Here is a 14,612-nt window from a genome sequence, read left to right on the forward strand (position 1 = left end):
TAAACTGCCGCGGTCCCAAAGCCTTTAATGGAGCCGGGAGAGCTGTTTAATGCACACTATCTTGCAGTAATCGCTGTAGTTTAAAATAGATTTTAATCAAGCACCATCTGCATAATAGGCTGAACAAACAACATAGAACTCCACTTATAACTCTTATCATATAAAGTAAATATTATAAAATCTTTGCCATAGAAACAGGGCATATTACAGCACTTTTTGTGATGGTACTGTAACTGAAAAATTCTGCTACTTAAATTCATTCTCTCCTTTCTTTCTAAACTATCCCATCTAAAATCCCCTTATGAGAATAAATTCAAATAAGCATGGAAAGTAAGTCATCTAGTTACTGTGAAATCAGTAAGGCTTTAATACCTCTTTCATTTTACAATTGGGTTTATTATTATCATTAATAATAACTAATTCAATGACTCAAAACATCAGTTATAGAAAACCATATATAAAGTGTTATACTCTTGAGATGATTCACAAGCAGAGGGCATTGTATAGGTTTCATAGTTTGTAAAACGGATTCATTTTTAGGGATCTTTGATTCTGCCAAAGATAACTAAGTATTGTTTCAGGATGACTTTAGCAAAAACACTCAGTGGCCTTATATAAGGTAAGAAATTTGGGCTACTGTCCAGCAAAATCACTTTAAAGTGAAGAAAAGATTTGACTATATTTCTTACCTTATATAAGGCCACTGACTGTTTTTGCTAAAGTCATCCTGAAACAATACTTAGTTATCTTTGGCAGAATCAAAGATCCCCCAAAATGAATCTGTTTTACAAACTATTACATACACCTGTTCGGAGAAGGCAGTGGCAACCCACTCCAGTACTCTTGCCTGCAAAATCCCATGGACTGAGGAGCCTGGTGGGCTGCAGTCCATGGGGTCGCTAAGAGTCCGGCACGACTGAGCGACTTCACTTTCACTTTTCACTTTCATGCACTGGAGAAGGAAATGGCAACCCACTTCAGTGTTCTTGCCTGGAGAATCCCAGGGACGGCGGAGCCTGATGGGCTGCCGTCTATGGGGTCGCACAGAATTGGACACGACTGAAGCGACTTAGTAGCAGCAGCAGCACATACACCTGTTAGTTATGTTTATCAGTTTTGTTAGATTCATTTGGTCTTTTCTAAATTTACCTATCTAGGGTGATACATTTATTTATTATTTTAGGTTAAAATTTTCTTTTGCCTCACAGAGAATGCACAAGCTGTTGATACACAGTTCCCATGAATAAAATGCCAGGTAGGCACCTGTGTGTAGCCTCAGTTTAGTTCAGGTGCTCAGCAGTGTCCTACTCTTTGATTCAAAGGACTGCAGCATGCCAGGCTTCCCTGTCCGTCACCAGCTCCCGGAGCTTGCTCACTTGAACTTTATTCCATGACTTAATCAAGGTATTCCCAGTTATCTAGAGTATGAATCATCTAACAACATTTACACCCAGGAAACATCACATTGTAGTATAATCTAGCTACTTAAATGGATTTAGGAGCTGTTATTTGGAATTGGGTACTAACTGGTTGCTTGACTGAATTTCACTATTTTCCCCAAAACTACCTGCTAATAAGCTCACTCTTAACCACTGGGATACTTTATTTCTGATAAATGAATACATATTAGTTGCTCGGATCTAAGAAATTCTTAAAAGTATCATACATATTACATCATGTGAAGTGTTCAACAATTGTGTAATAAATACAGTTCAATGTGGGAAATACCAGGCTTTTGAAACTCAATTTTAAATATTCTGTCCTAATGCTAGACAATGTGGCTTGACATTTGGTTCCAATACTGCCTGATTTTACTTGACTTCTGTCTGCCTACCATTTTTACTTTATTCTAGGAATCGCCTAGCCTTCAGAACTATAGTAAATAAAAAGTACTTTTTTAAGGCTTATTTAATTGATCCTCTAGCGACACCCTATTTTCTTTGAGGAAAAAAAAAAACCCTTCTCTTTCTGTTCGTATGTTAATGCATACTAGATGAACTATCAACTTAGTAAGAAACTCTGAAAAGCAAAAACAAGCAAATGTAAGAACCCAGAGAAGCAAGCAGAGTACTAAGGCCAACTTTTGTCTTGAAGACAGCTGCTGAACCTGGTGAAATTGAGTCAAAGATATAGCAGATAGAGGATGAAGCCCATGACTGACCAAAAAAAGTGGGATGTTTAACAGGAGAGTTCCTATTATAAGTCAGGACTGAAAAGAATTAGACTTTCTGAGCAGGGTGAAATAAAATGATTTGCCTGGCATGTTCCCTCCCAATACCTGCAAGGATGATTCTGAAGGCAAGGGGAAGAATATCTTTTGTGATAATTCACAAACAGAAGACAGCATTTGTGAAGATTTATACCCTGAACGCATATGACTCTAGTGATCTGAAAAACTTTTAAGCCAAAAGTGGCTCTAGATTGTAATGGTCCAAGTCACTTGGCAGAAGCAAACACAAACCATCTTTAGAGGAGTCCACTTTCAAACCAGGTCGAATAGAATTCTCATAAAGTTCTAAAGAATATCAGCTCTTATTCCAAAAGCAAAAAAGCAGAATGAATCAAGGCATTAAAACCAAGGGCCAGTGGCAACAATAGACAACAGACTCAGACCCCCAAAGGCTTCACAGATTGGAATTAACAAATGCTTAAAGAACAAAAGAGATTAAATCCATGGATAAAGAGTAAGCAACTAAAAAAAAAAAAAATCCAAACAGATTTGAGAAAGAACCAAATAAAACTAGAGACATAAAATAATTGAAATTAAAACCCCAATATATGAGCATTAATTTCAGATTTGATACAGCTTAAAGTTGAATTATGAACTGAGAAATTGATATAAGTAAATTAATCAGAATACAATGGATTAAGACATCTTCAAAAGATAATGGAGAATCACCATCAATCTAAAATTATTTTTCCTAGTTAAAGTACTTTTTAAGGTAATCTTGTTCCCAATAGATCATCATGAGAGAAAATTTCACAGACATAGGGAAAATGCTGTCAGATGAAAAAAAATTTTTACATGTGAATAAATCTATAGAAAAAAGACTGTAAAAACAAAAATAGCATTTTATGAAGTTCATAAAATTACATTTAATTTAAAGATAATTTATAATTTAAATTATAATCAAGATAAACAATAGCAATAACTGCTCCAGTATAAATTGAAAGAAGGGTATTTAGAGTTAAACTAATTTATGAAGGGTAAAGATATTGATCAATGTTAGACTTCCATGCATTTTTATGTCAATTTTAGACTTTCACGCATTTTTAAGAGTAGTTACTAAATAAAGAGAAAGATTATAAAATTTAATTTCCAATCTTAAAACGGGAAATATTGAAATGAGAAAAGTAAGATCAATCTTAAGGAAGGTAAGAAAGAGAAAAAGAAACATAGACATATGTGAGACAAATAGAAAGCAACATACTTAAATGGAGAAATTGACTCAAGTATTTTAGCATTTATTCAATATGTGAATGTATGTAAATGAGGTCAGTGTCATTTTTTTTTGACATGATACAGGCATGGTTTTATATATAGAAATAAACATAATAGTCAAGAAACATAATTAAAACCAAAAAAATTACATCACTTTTGTCATTAAAAGTCAGTTTCACTTGAAAGTAAAAACTTAACTATATACCACTGACAAGAAACACATACAATCCTTTCAGCAGAGAAGCTGAAAGTAAAAGGATGGAAAAATATATATTGTGATTCTTAGCCCATAATTCCCTTAAACGGAAAACTGTGCTAAAAACACTGCTGAAATGCCAGATACTTTAAGTGTCTTAAAGTGTCTGTTGTGTTACACATACTGGATTACAGGCTTAGAACCATAAGCTACCCAAGTTTATATTTTTCTGATGTTTGACTGTATGTCTAGTTTATGACTTCAGGCTGTCAACACAGCTCCATAGCAATCAGGACCATGGGGAGTGTTTATAAGGTGATAATTTATTTTACTGATGTATTTACAATATTTCTGTCTGTCAAAACAAAGTTATTTCATTTACTTGTTCAATTAGATAAACTGGAATTAATATGCAATCGCTTAAGAGAGCACAAAGTGTTAAGAGGGAAGGTTTAAATGCTTCTTTTTCAGGTGTGAGACTAAATACTCTTTTTTAGTTCTCTTATTAGAAATTATTTAAGTGATCCTTTTGACTAAACAGTACTTCACATTTAACGGGAGCTGTAGCAGTACAACAGTCCTCATAAACCCTTCTCATACATAAAGGAAAATTCCGATTTAATTGGCAGTGATGAAGAAAGCTTGAACACTTTCATTGGAGGAATTTTTAAAATCATTTAATAAAAATAAGTTGAAAAATGGGCAGGGGAATTCTGAACTGGAGAGAAGGTGAAGGACAGTGTGTATAGCTGGAATGGGAAGATAGCTTTTGAGATGGAAAATGCACTTAAACTAGGCATGAACTTGAGAGTATTTGTGTAGATAAAAAGTCACCTTAATGAAGGCATTCTTGAGAAACCCACCTTCACATCATAGCTTATTCAAGAATATACCACTATAGAATATTCCACTACATAACGTTCACATGCTCATTAGTAATGAGCTATAAATTACTCTGAGATGTGGAAGTTAAATGATTGGTTAGGATACTCACTGGCAAAGTTTCACACCTGCCTGGAAACTCATTACATACAAATTCATACCTTAGCAAAAGTATAGGATATGGACCTGATATGTCAATAGAAAACGGCGGAATCTATCAATATTAATTCTATGAACTTCTGATTTCTACTCAGTGTGCTACACATACAAATTTCCTGAAATGTAAACAATGAATACTGATAAAGATCTAATCCAGATGCACAAATTGATCCTTCCTATGAGTAGAACATTAATTTTTTCCCCTTGCAATGTAGTACATATCACCTACATTAAGAAATTTAACTTGAATCACCATCCATGCATAATCCGACACCTAAATCACTGACCACAAACAGATTCTTGGTGTTCACATTTAGATCCTGGTGCTCACTGGCTGGAGATACCATTAGAAAAACACACATTTTCTTAAAAATTTATTTTGCCCTTGAAGTGATCAGCCAAAGACCAGGCTTTCACAAGCCCGATACATTATTCAAGTCCTATCAGTTAGCCTCCTTCTCTTTTTCTTTCCCTCATGAGAGGATGGCTCACTGACAGGGAGAGACCATGGGGTAGAGGGGATCAGCATGGGTGCTCATATCTAGCTGTGTAGCTGCTCTAAAACATATCAGGCATTTGTTTTCATCAGGGATGGCAGACAGCAGTCATGGAAATGAATGTTATGAAAGAAGAAATTTATACTCACACAAACCCAGAAACAGGAGGCCCAGCATGCCACACAGGGTCGTCAAGAGGCAGAGATGGGAGAGGGCAGGGAAAGGCCAGAGTCCTTATTGCGGTTTGGGGGGAAAGGAAGGGGCCGAGTCAGCTCAGGACAGGAAGGTCTGAACAGTTTTCCAAGGGCTCTGCTCTAGAGGTGTTCCCTAGTTGTCCATAGCAGGTCCTCTGGGGAGATGTGCCGGGGGTATTGGTATGGTATGTAACAGTCTGATGAAGGAGATGACTTGGGTGTGGCTCTGGTTGTATGGTATGTCTATCAAAGATGTGCTCCAGGGGAGTCATTCACTATCTCTAGGAATTAGCTACCCTGGTGGTGCTTTGAGGATTAAGGCCCTAAATGTTAGAGCTTCAAGAATACTGAAAATAATAAAATGTCAACATAGCAGCCTTGTCTTTTGACATCAGGCTGAATAAATCTATGTGTCACTATTTGGATTGTTAAAAGATTAGTGTAGCTGCTGCTGCTGCTAAATCACTTCAGTTGTGTCTGACTCTGTGCGATCCCATAGACAGCAGCCTACAAGGCTCCCCTGTCCCTGGGATCCTCCAGGCAAGAACACTGGAGTGGGCTGCCATTTCCTTCTCCAATGCATGAAAGTGAAAAGTGAAAGTGAAGTCGCTCAGTTGTGTCCAACTCTTAGCGACCCCATGGACTGCAGCCTACCAGGCTCCTCTGCCCATGGGATTTTCCAGGCCAGAGTACTGGAGTGGGTCACCATTGCCTTCTCCAGTGTAGCTAGCAATTGTTAAGTTAACTGTATAGATCAGAATCCCATGGTATTGCCTTTTGTTTCCCCAAAACAAAATTCTCACAAAGTGAAAAGAAACAAAAGACTGACCCAAGTGGCAATTCATTAGGGACACTGAAACTTAGGAGGAATATGAAGCATGCATGTAGCTGCCAGTGCTTTTCACAGTAACCAGGGACAAGAGTCCTTGAGGGGTCAAGTTTGACAGATGCTTGACTGATGTGATGCTTTAGTCAATTAAGTCATGTCTGACTCTTTTGAGACCCCACGGACTGTAGCCCACCAGTCTCCTCTGTCCATGGGATTTTCCAGGCAAAGATTCTGGAGTTGGTTGCCATTTCCTTTTTCAGGGGATTGTCCCAACCCAGGGATTGAACCCTCTTCTCCTGAATTGCAGGTGGATTCTCTACTACTGTGCTACCAGCAAACCCTGACTGACTGATAACCAAGGCAATAAAAAGATGATTTTGGTCTTCTTGACTGAGAGTATACTTGGTTATGAAACAATCATTTGACAAAGGTGCCTTGAATACTTTAAAGAGCTAACTACTTTTGTAGCTAATTTTCCAAAAATAAGGACAACAAAGACCCATCTTCATACAAATAACTTAAGGTCATGCAGACGGACAATCACAACGGCCTGGGGTTAACAAAAGATAAGTAAAGAAGCACCCAGGCTCCTTTCTCCGGAAGGGCATCACCTAGTACTTCTGACCCTTCTTTTCTTCATCCTAAATATGACATGTTTGGATCAGATGATCTCAGAGATTTCTCTAACCATCACACACACACAGACCCAATATTATATCCCGGGGATACTGCCTTTTTAAAATAAAGTAGTTAAACTGAAAGATAGTTTTGAATGAGCAGTGAAATAAGCCTGACTGGATATTGAGTCTTAGATGTTTATTTATTCTCCCTTACTCACTAGCAGACCCTGTACTGTGTGGGTGCAACCTACTCCTATGTTTAGTACATTTGCATTTAAAGGATTTGTTGCTGCTGCTGCTGCTGCTAAGTTGCTTCAGTGATGTCTGACTCTGTGGGACCCCATAGACGGCAGCCCACCAGGCTCCCTGGGATTCTCCAGGCAAGAACACTGAAGTGGGTTGCCAGTTCCTTCTCCAATGCATGAAAGTGAAAAGTGAAAGTGAAGTTACTGCAGCCCACCAGGCTCCTCCGTCCATGGAGTTTTCCAGGCAAGAGTACTGGAGTGGTTGTCATTGCCTTCTCCGAAAGGATTTGTTCGGAACTTTAAAATGTATTTGGACAAGCAGGTGATTTAACTCATTCAGTCCCCCACAATGCTTCCCATTTGGATGATATTACCTCCATCCACCTGAAGTCAGGGAAAGTGCTAATGAACAGTATTTTTTAAGGCAGCAAGCATTTCTTACAAGTCCTACCTTGGAGGCATCGTCACCTTCGTCTTCGTGCACTGAGCTGGATGGTGAAGGAGTCGCAGACTTGCTTCCAGGAGGAGATGGTGAGTTGTGGGGGATGCTGCCCCCTCCCAAGTTAAGTCCGAGCTGAGCACTGAGTTGTGACTGGTTGATGGTGGTGAGCTGGCCATGCGGCATCATTCCCGGCTGCTGCCTGAGGTCTGCAGGCTGAGCCCTTGGTCTCATGGCTGCCATCTGAGGATGGGAGCTATAGTGCGTCCCTTCTGGGTTCCGTATATCTTGCATCTACAAAAAATGGACAGGAATAATTTTTCACAAAACTTGTTTCTGGAAAAAAAAATCCCTAGGCTTTAAAACTCCATTTTTTTAAGTTTAAAACTCCTGGTTAACTATACACATTTCCACCCTTCTCCTAGAGAAGGATAATCGTAACTGTATGTAGCACCCTAAAGATAGTAAAATACAGAATGTTGGAAATCCATTGACATTACATTTCATTACTCAAGACCTGGTTAATTATATTTACAGTCCTTCTTTACACTGCAGTGAAATGCAAACATATATCATTAACAGATACTGATAGGGTAAGTTTCAAAATACTGATGTTTATTAGTGTGTCAATATTATATAATTATTAGTGATTACAGCATTCACTGGTGCCTCAGAATGTAAAGAATCTGCCTGTGATGCAGGAGACACAGGTTCAATCCCTGGGTCAGGAAGATCTGGAGAAGGGAATGGCTACCCACTCTAGCACTCTTGTCTGGGAAATCCCACAGACAGTGGAGCCTGGCGGGCTACAGTCCATGGGGTCTCAAAGAGTCAGAGACGACTGAGCAATTAACATTACACTAGTACTACAGCATTCATAGTAATTCATGAAAATCCATTTCTTTGATTCTCATCAATTGAAAAAGGTTTTGAAAGTTAAGCATACTATGGTTCTCAGCTTAATTCTATATAGGCTAGTATTGGCCACATGATCTATGAACTTCTGACTTAGAACACTTACAGGCTGGTATTAACCAATTGATTAATTGACTATTGAAATGATTTGACTACCTAGTCAGATTTGAAAGTAAAGCTCTAAAGTTGCAAGGTCACGATATTAATCCATTATGCTATCTGGGTCACTGCTTTTTAGCCTTAATGAGACTCACTCTTATAATTCAAGCAGTGAATTTTGTCTCTGCAAGGATTAGAATTAAAAGCATTGGAGGATGAAGCTCTTAACGCATCTAGAGGTCAAAAGTGTTGTATAAGAGCAGTGTGGTGAATTTCACTTAATATTTCTGTGGCATTTTCAAATTTAAAATAATGGGAATATTTTGTGGGGCTTACAGAAGCAGCTCAGTTTTGTTCTTCCTGAAGGGTGCTGGGGAGTTCATGCAGGTAGAAGATTTATAAAGCAACAGAGAGAAAAAAGAAATGGAAAAAAGAAGGGCAGTTCTTTTTTAACATGAAGAGGTATACGTTAAATTTATATTTGGGAATGGAAAAAGTAAAAATAAAAGTTACCTTTCTCTATTTCATTAAGAAAAAAAACCCCATACAATGTCAGAATGCCTAGTAATTACCCATCTGCAAATGTTACCATGACATGGAAATAATGAAAAGGGTAATAGGTAACTTAGTCATAGGATTTTTTTCTTTCGGTAATAAACTCATTTTCTACCGATGCTCTCTAGGCATCTTACCAACCCAGTTAGACCTGTCTGAAACAGGAGTTGTGACTGAAGAGGTGTCTGCCTCTGTTCTCTGTATTAGGTTCGCTATCTCCACCGTAAGTCATCATATTAGTCAATACTCCCCACTTCTGACCTTTCCAACTCTTGCTACTGCTTCATCTTCAGTCTCAGTTCTAGGTATCCTAGACTCTGGCTCTCCTAGGAGATGGGTTAGGCTGACTGTATGCTTTTATAGGCATTGCTTTCCTGGTTCAAATCAACCTTTTCCCCCATAATTTAAACCATGTCCCTCTAACTTTCCAAAAGCAGCTCACAGTTCTCCTTTCTATGAAAACCCTCATTAAGCAGTTATTACTATTCAGTGATATATGTTAGCTCTGCAGAGGCCCCAGTGACATGCTCTCAGTGAAAAGAAGAGACTGAGGGGTTTTGAATATCTGTTAAATAACTATATAAATAAATGAATAAAACCTAGAGATCTTAAAAAACGATTTACCCAAATCACAGAGTTGGAGTTAAAACCTACATCTCTCAATTCCAGTCTTTGATACTTCCTACTGTATTAAGCAGCTGATCCAATATTTTATGTATCCTGAAGGGATAGTTATAGTTAATTAAAGATAATCAAACACACCTGTCCGAACTGTCTACCCAAATCCATGGTTCTTATTGAGTCCATTCATGTTGCCTCCACTCATGTTTACTAAAATAGTGTTTGTTCCTGTGTAACTGTTCATATAACTTCTATAATCTGATCAATACTAGCATTCACGGTTATCCTCAAGTTGTGCCACTGAGTCTCTTTTCAGGCCCGTATTCTAAGGTCCTGAGGTCATATTGTGCTGTCTTTTAGACTTTTAGCACGTGGAACTGGTGTTTCATTGTGGGCACTGACTAACGGGAGCCCACTAAGGGTACTGTTCTATATATGGGGCAGCTCCCTCTCCCAACCCTACACCAAACAAAGCAGTTGCATGCATATTCAAACATATCTGTTTTGTAGAGTCCTGTAAATTAAAAATGTTTACTAACAGAATCATACTTTAAATTATTTTCCCCAAAGTATGTAACTAATTGATATGTTATTTCTCTGTCACAGAAATCCCAAGTTACAAGCTTGAACAGTGTGCAACTTATCTGGAGCTCACTTCTCACTCTTTCAGCAACATTGTGGTTTTCACATGACATGGCGGAAAGTGATCTCTAAATTACCTACACACAGAGTTTCCAGATTTATGCCTACAAATTCCACCTCATAGCACCTATCTTTTTCACCATTTTGTAGTATTTTCTTAAAATTATTATTCTCCCATGCTAATTAGTGTGGTGAGTAGATCTCTGAGTATTAAAGCTGTATTTCCACCTTTGTAATTTTAGTAGAAGGAGGTGGGCATGGTGAAAGGGAGTAAGGAATCAGCCTGGGTAGGGACCATGAGGCACTCAACAGGATACCACTTTTTCAACAGACTTATCGTTAGTTTAAAATATCATGTAACCAATGGTGTTATGCCAGGCAGACAGCAGCTTTAACACTGAATAAAAGACCACTTCTCCCGTGTAGAGGGTGGCAAGCACAAATTAGAGAGCACATTCATCTCTTTAGCCCTCAGATGCACTTAGAAATAGATCTTAACACCCTTGGTGACATTTCTGAATTAGGAGGAGTTTTTTCATTCCACTCTGCTTTCATAGGAGTCAGTTCAGTGTTCATCACTGCCTAATGTATAACATGGGGCAAATTAAACTGGAGGGAGCTTGATTACTGAAAACTAAAAATAATTAGTCAGCTCATGAAGGTAAGCAAACGTTTTGATTACTGGTTTCCTTCTAGAAAGATAGTGACTGACTACAGATCTTAATGTGAAATATGAAACATCAACTTGAAAAATATTATTTCCTGTTACTCTCCAGTATTTTCCGTGTATTGTGAATAATTCACTTAAGTCATGCTTAATCTCAACTGCTATTCTGACTCCTCTTGGCTCTGCCATTGACTTCTATTCTTCTTACAACTTTCCACCCCTAAATGATTCCCTAACATTCTGAGTCACATTTCTTCCATTCAGCTAAGATGCATCACGATTTTGTTAGTGGGGAATTTCTAAATGAAAATGTATAATTCTGGCCCCAATTCTGGGTCTGACTCTGCTAGACGTCACTACTTGGACATCACCACTGCTGGAAAACTGAACAAAGTTTTCTTTTTCAAAACTATTTTGTCCTCTGTGTCCAGTTTCTCTTGATGACACCTTCATCCTCTTCATCACCTCTACTCAAAATGTTTTAGTAATTTTTGGTTCATTCCTTTTCTATCAAACTCTGGTGGGTTCCACTCAGTCGGCTCTGAAATACTCCTCCCATCTGACCTTCTCTCACCCCACCCCGTTCACGTATTTCAGGCTTTCACTACCTCTTCACTTGGAACAGCTACTTAACGTTTAATGAAAAGAACATCTTCACATCCACCCCTAAGAGTGCTGTAAAATTAATCTTCATGAGTCAGACTCAAACACTTCTCAGTGATATCTGCCTCCCAAATGGAATCCAAACTCTTAGGCATGCTATTCAAGATTCCAAATAAACTTTATTCCTTATGTGTCCGTCAAACACCTAATTATTCAACTAAACCCAACTAACTGTTTTTCTTTGCCTCTCTCTCCCTTAAACATGTGCCTTGTCTATGCCGCTCTTTCAGCATTCACTTTCTGAGCAGTTGCTGTTTGAAAATTTGAAAAACAGTTTTAAAAAAATACTTTGCTCAGTGATTTTCAGTTTGCACAGAACTTTTTCACCTGTTGGGCCTTATAATTCCCCTTTGAGGCAGAAATGTCTGTTTACACAAGTTTACTGAGGATGGTAGAGATTAAATGGTCTCAGATCTCTCTACCAACAAAGATTAGAGTAGAAATACGCTTATTTTACATGTTTGAGTTCTTGTCACAATTCCATGATGCCATTATCATATTCACATATCCAAACACTGAATAAATTTTAAAGTTCAAAAGTCAGCTCATCTACAAAGCTTCAAGAACCTCCTTATTCTGAACTGCTAAAGCAATCTGCTTGTACTTTCTTTGTGGGCACTACTTTTAAATTTCTTAAGTGTGTATGTATTTCTACAATGTAATCTTGATTTGTACATGACAAGACTGTGAAGAAGGTTGAGTGCCGAAGAATTGATGCTTTTGAACTGTGATGCTGGAGAAGACTCTTGAGAGTCCCTTGGACTGCAAGGAGATCCAACCAGTCCATTCTGAAGGAGATCAGCCCTGGGTGTTCTTTGGAAGGAATGATACTAAAGCTGAAACTCCAGTACTTTGGCCAGCTCATGCGAAGAGTTAACTCACTGGAAAAGACTCTGATGCTGGGAGGGATTGGGGGCAGGAGGAGAAGGGGACAAAAGAGAGATGGCTGGATGGCATCACTGACTCGATGGATGTGAGTCTGAGTGAACTCTGGGACTTGGTGATGGACAGGGAGGCCTGGCGTGCTGCGATTCATGGGGTCGAAAAGAGGTGGATATGACTAAACGACTGAACTGACCTGAACTGAAAGCATTTTTCAGTCCTTCCTGAGATCTCTTAGTTAAATTAGGCATTTCAAGTATTCTAACAACACTTGCCTAGTCAGTGTATAAATGAAGAAACGAACACTACAAGTACAAACTGACTTTAGCTAGTATGATGATCTTTATTTTTTCCTGTGAACTTCATCTAGCTTTAGTCCCAAGATGAAAAGAAAATATGAATAATGTCTGTTTCCATTTGTGGCAGAAATCTCAAGTTGTACCCTCTGATCCTCATTTACTTTGGTCCAGAGGGACAAGCCTCTGGTATTTAGCTTGTCGAGCCAAAAAGCTGGCTGACCGAGGACACTGTCTCCTTTATTTGCAGCTTTATGGTCATGTGACCATGTTTTGGCTACTGAAATATAAATGAAAGTGTTGGGTGGTCCTTCCAAGAAATCTCCTTGAAGGAAGGGCTCACTTTCCTTTGTTCTTTTTCTGCTGGAAATAGTGTGGCTGTGGTAATTAGAGCTCAGGAAAATGTCTTGGACCAAGAGGCAGCACCCTAATGATTTTGGACTCACGGAAAGAAGCCCGCGTGTCTGACTATCATGAAGACACCAGACCACGGACGGTCTGCTTACCAAGGGAGTGTGTCATGTGGAAGGGAAGTAAAGGTCAATCTTTTTCAGTCCTCTTGAGTTTTCTGTTGTACACAGCAGAGCTAATCTTGCCTGATACACCCTAATAGATTATAAACTCAAAAATGCAGGGAGAGAAATCTACTTCATTTACCAGCATAGCCCTCATATCTAGCACAGACCTTGACACATAGCAGATACTCAGCATGTATATCTTGAATTCCATCAAATAGATGCTCGGGTATATTTAGGACTGATGGCTTGGGCTTTACATACATAATATTAAAAATCCTTGATCTTTTGGGAACTTCATTTGCTAAATTCTTAGGACTCGAATGTCTCAAGGTGCTTTCTAACTTGTGTGTGCATTTCTCATTTTGCTTATTTCAAGCCCAGTGAATTTTTTTTTTTTTTTGGACTAAAAGTCCTGCATGTCTTTGGCATTTTAGTCTTGAATGGCTCTTAATAGTTATCTCCCCACTGGGGAAACCTGATCCATTGAACATAGAGGATAGATTTCACTTTTTTGAAAACTGGAACTGTTTCCTTAAATTTTACAGATTTTTTTTTTGTTGAGGATTAATATTGTTCTTTAATTATAGAAGCTAAAAAATGTCAATTAAAGTAATGGAGGAGGATTATGATGATGAAGAGATTTTCACTGAGTTCCTTCAAAACCTTCTTCCAATTAATAGAAAGCAAAGGCTCAGTTAAAATCAATTAGGAAACCAAAGCAGATACCATGTGTTCTCCCCTCCTGACCTGTCTATTACATCCATGGCTTGATGTTAATATAACATTCTTTTCTCCCCTGGCCCACACCTACAGTGTAAGAGCGCCAGGCTGAGAAACAGCTGGAGAGGGACTCTGTGGGCCCACTCTGATACAGATTTAAACACGTTTGCAGGTTATTTTCCTTGGGTTCTCTTTGAAAAGGAAAAGAAAAAAATACCCAGGTTGTTCAGCTCAGATTATTGTTTTAAAAAATGAGTAACATTTTGTATATAACTAATTAAAAAATTCTTAAAACATTAGTTGTATTAGTAACTAAAGGGTGTTAAAATTGCACACTTGAATGGCATCAGAACAAATGAAGGCCCGAGTTTCAGTATTTAAAATTGTGTGTTTCCCAATCCTTCAGAGTCTGTTTTCTTCTTTCAAATATCAGCATCCTTCACAGTCCAACGTGCGAGCCTTGAAAGCTATCATTATCGCTGCCTCCAGCAGACAATCCGTATCAAAACAGTTGTACACATAAAGCTCAAA

At 38.4% G+C, this 14,612-nt stretch overlaps 1 protein-coding gene across 5 annotated transcripts in view; it reads right to left on the reverse strand.

Annotated features, from left to right (window-relative positions):
• Positions 1-14,612, reverse strand: part of TOX (thymocyte selection associated high mobility group box) — a 309,096-nt gene that overhangs the window by 50,692 nt on the left and 243,792 nt on the right. For all 5 annotated transcript variants that reach the window (XM_042254239.2, XM_042254237.2, XM_004011695.6 and 2 more), the window contains one exon: positions 7,516-7,797. In XM_042254239.2, the coding sequence (XP_042110173.1) occupies positions 7,516-7,797 (282 nt within the window). The remainder of the gene's footprint in view (positions 1-7,515; positions 7,798-14,612) is intronic.

The sequence above is a fragment of the Ovis aries genome, chromosome 9, assembly GCF_016772045.2.
Source record: "Ovis aries strain OAR_USU_Benz2616 breed Rambouillet chromosome 9, ARS-UI_Ramb_v3.0, whole genome shotgun sequence".
NCBI lineage: Eukaryota > Metazoa > Chordata > Mammalia > Artiodactyla > Bovidae > Ovis > Ovis aries.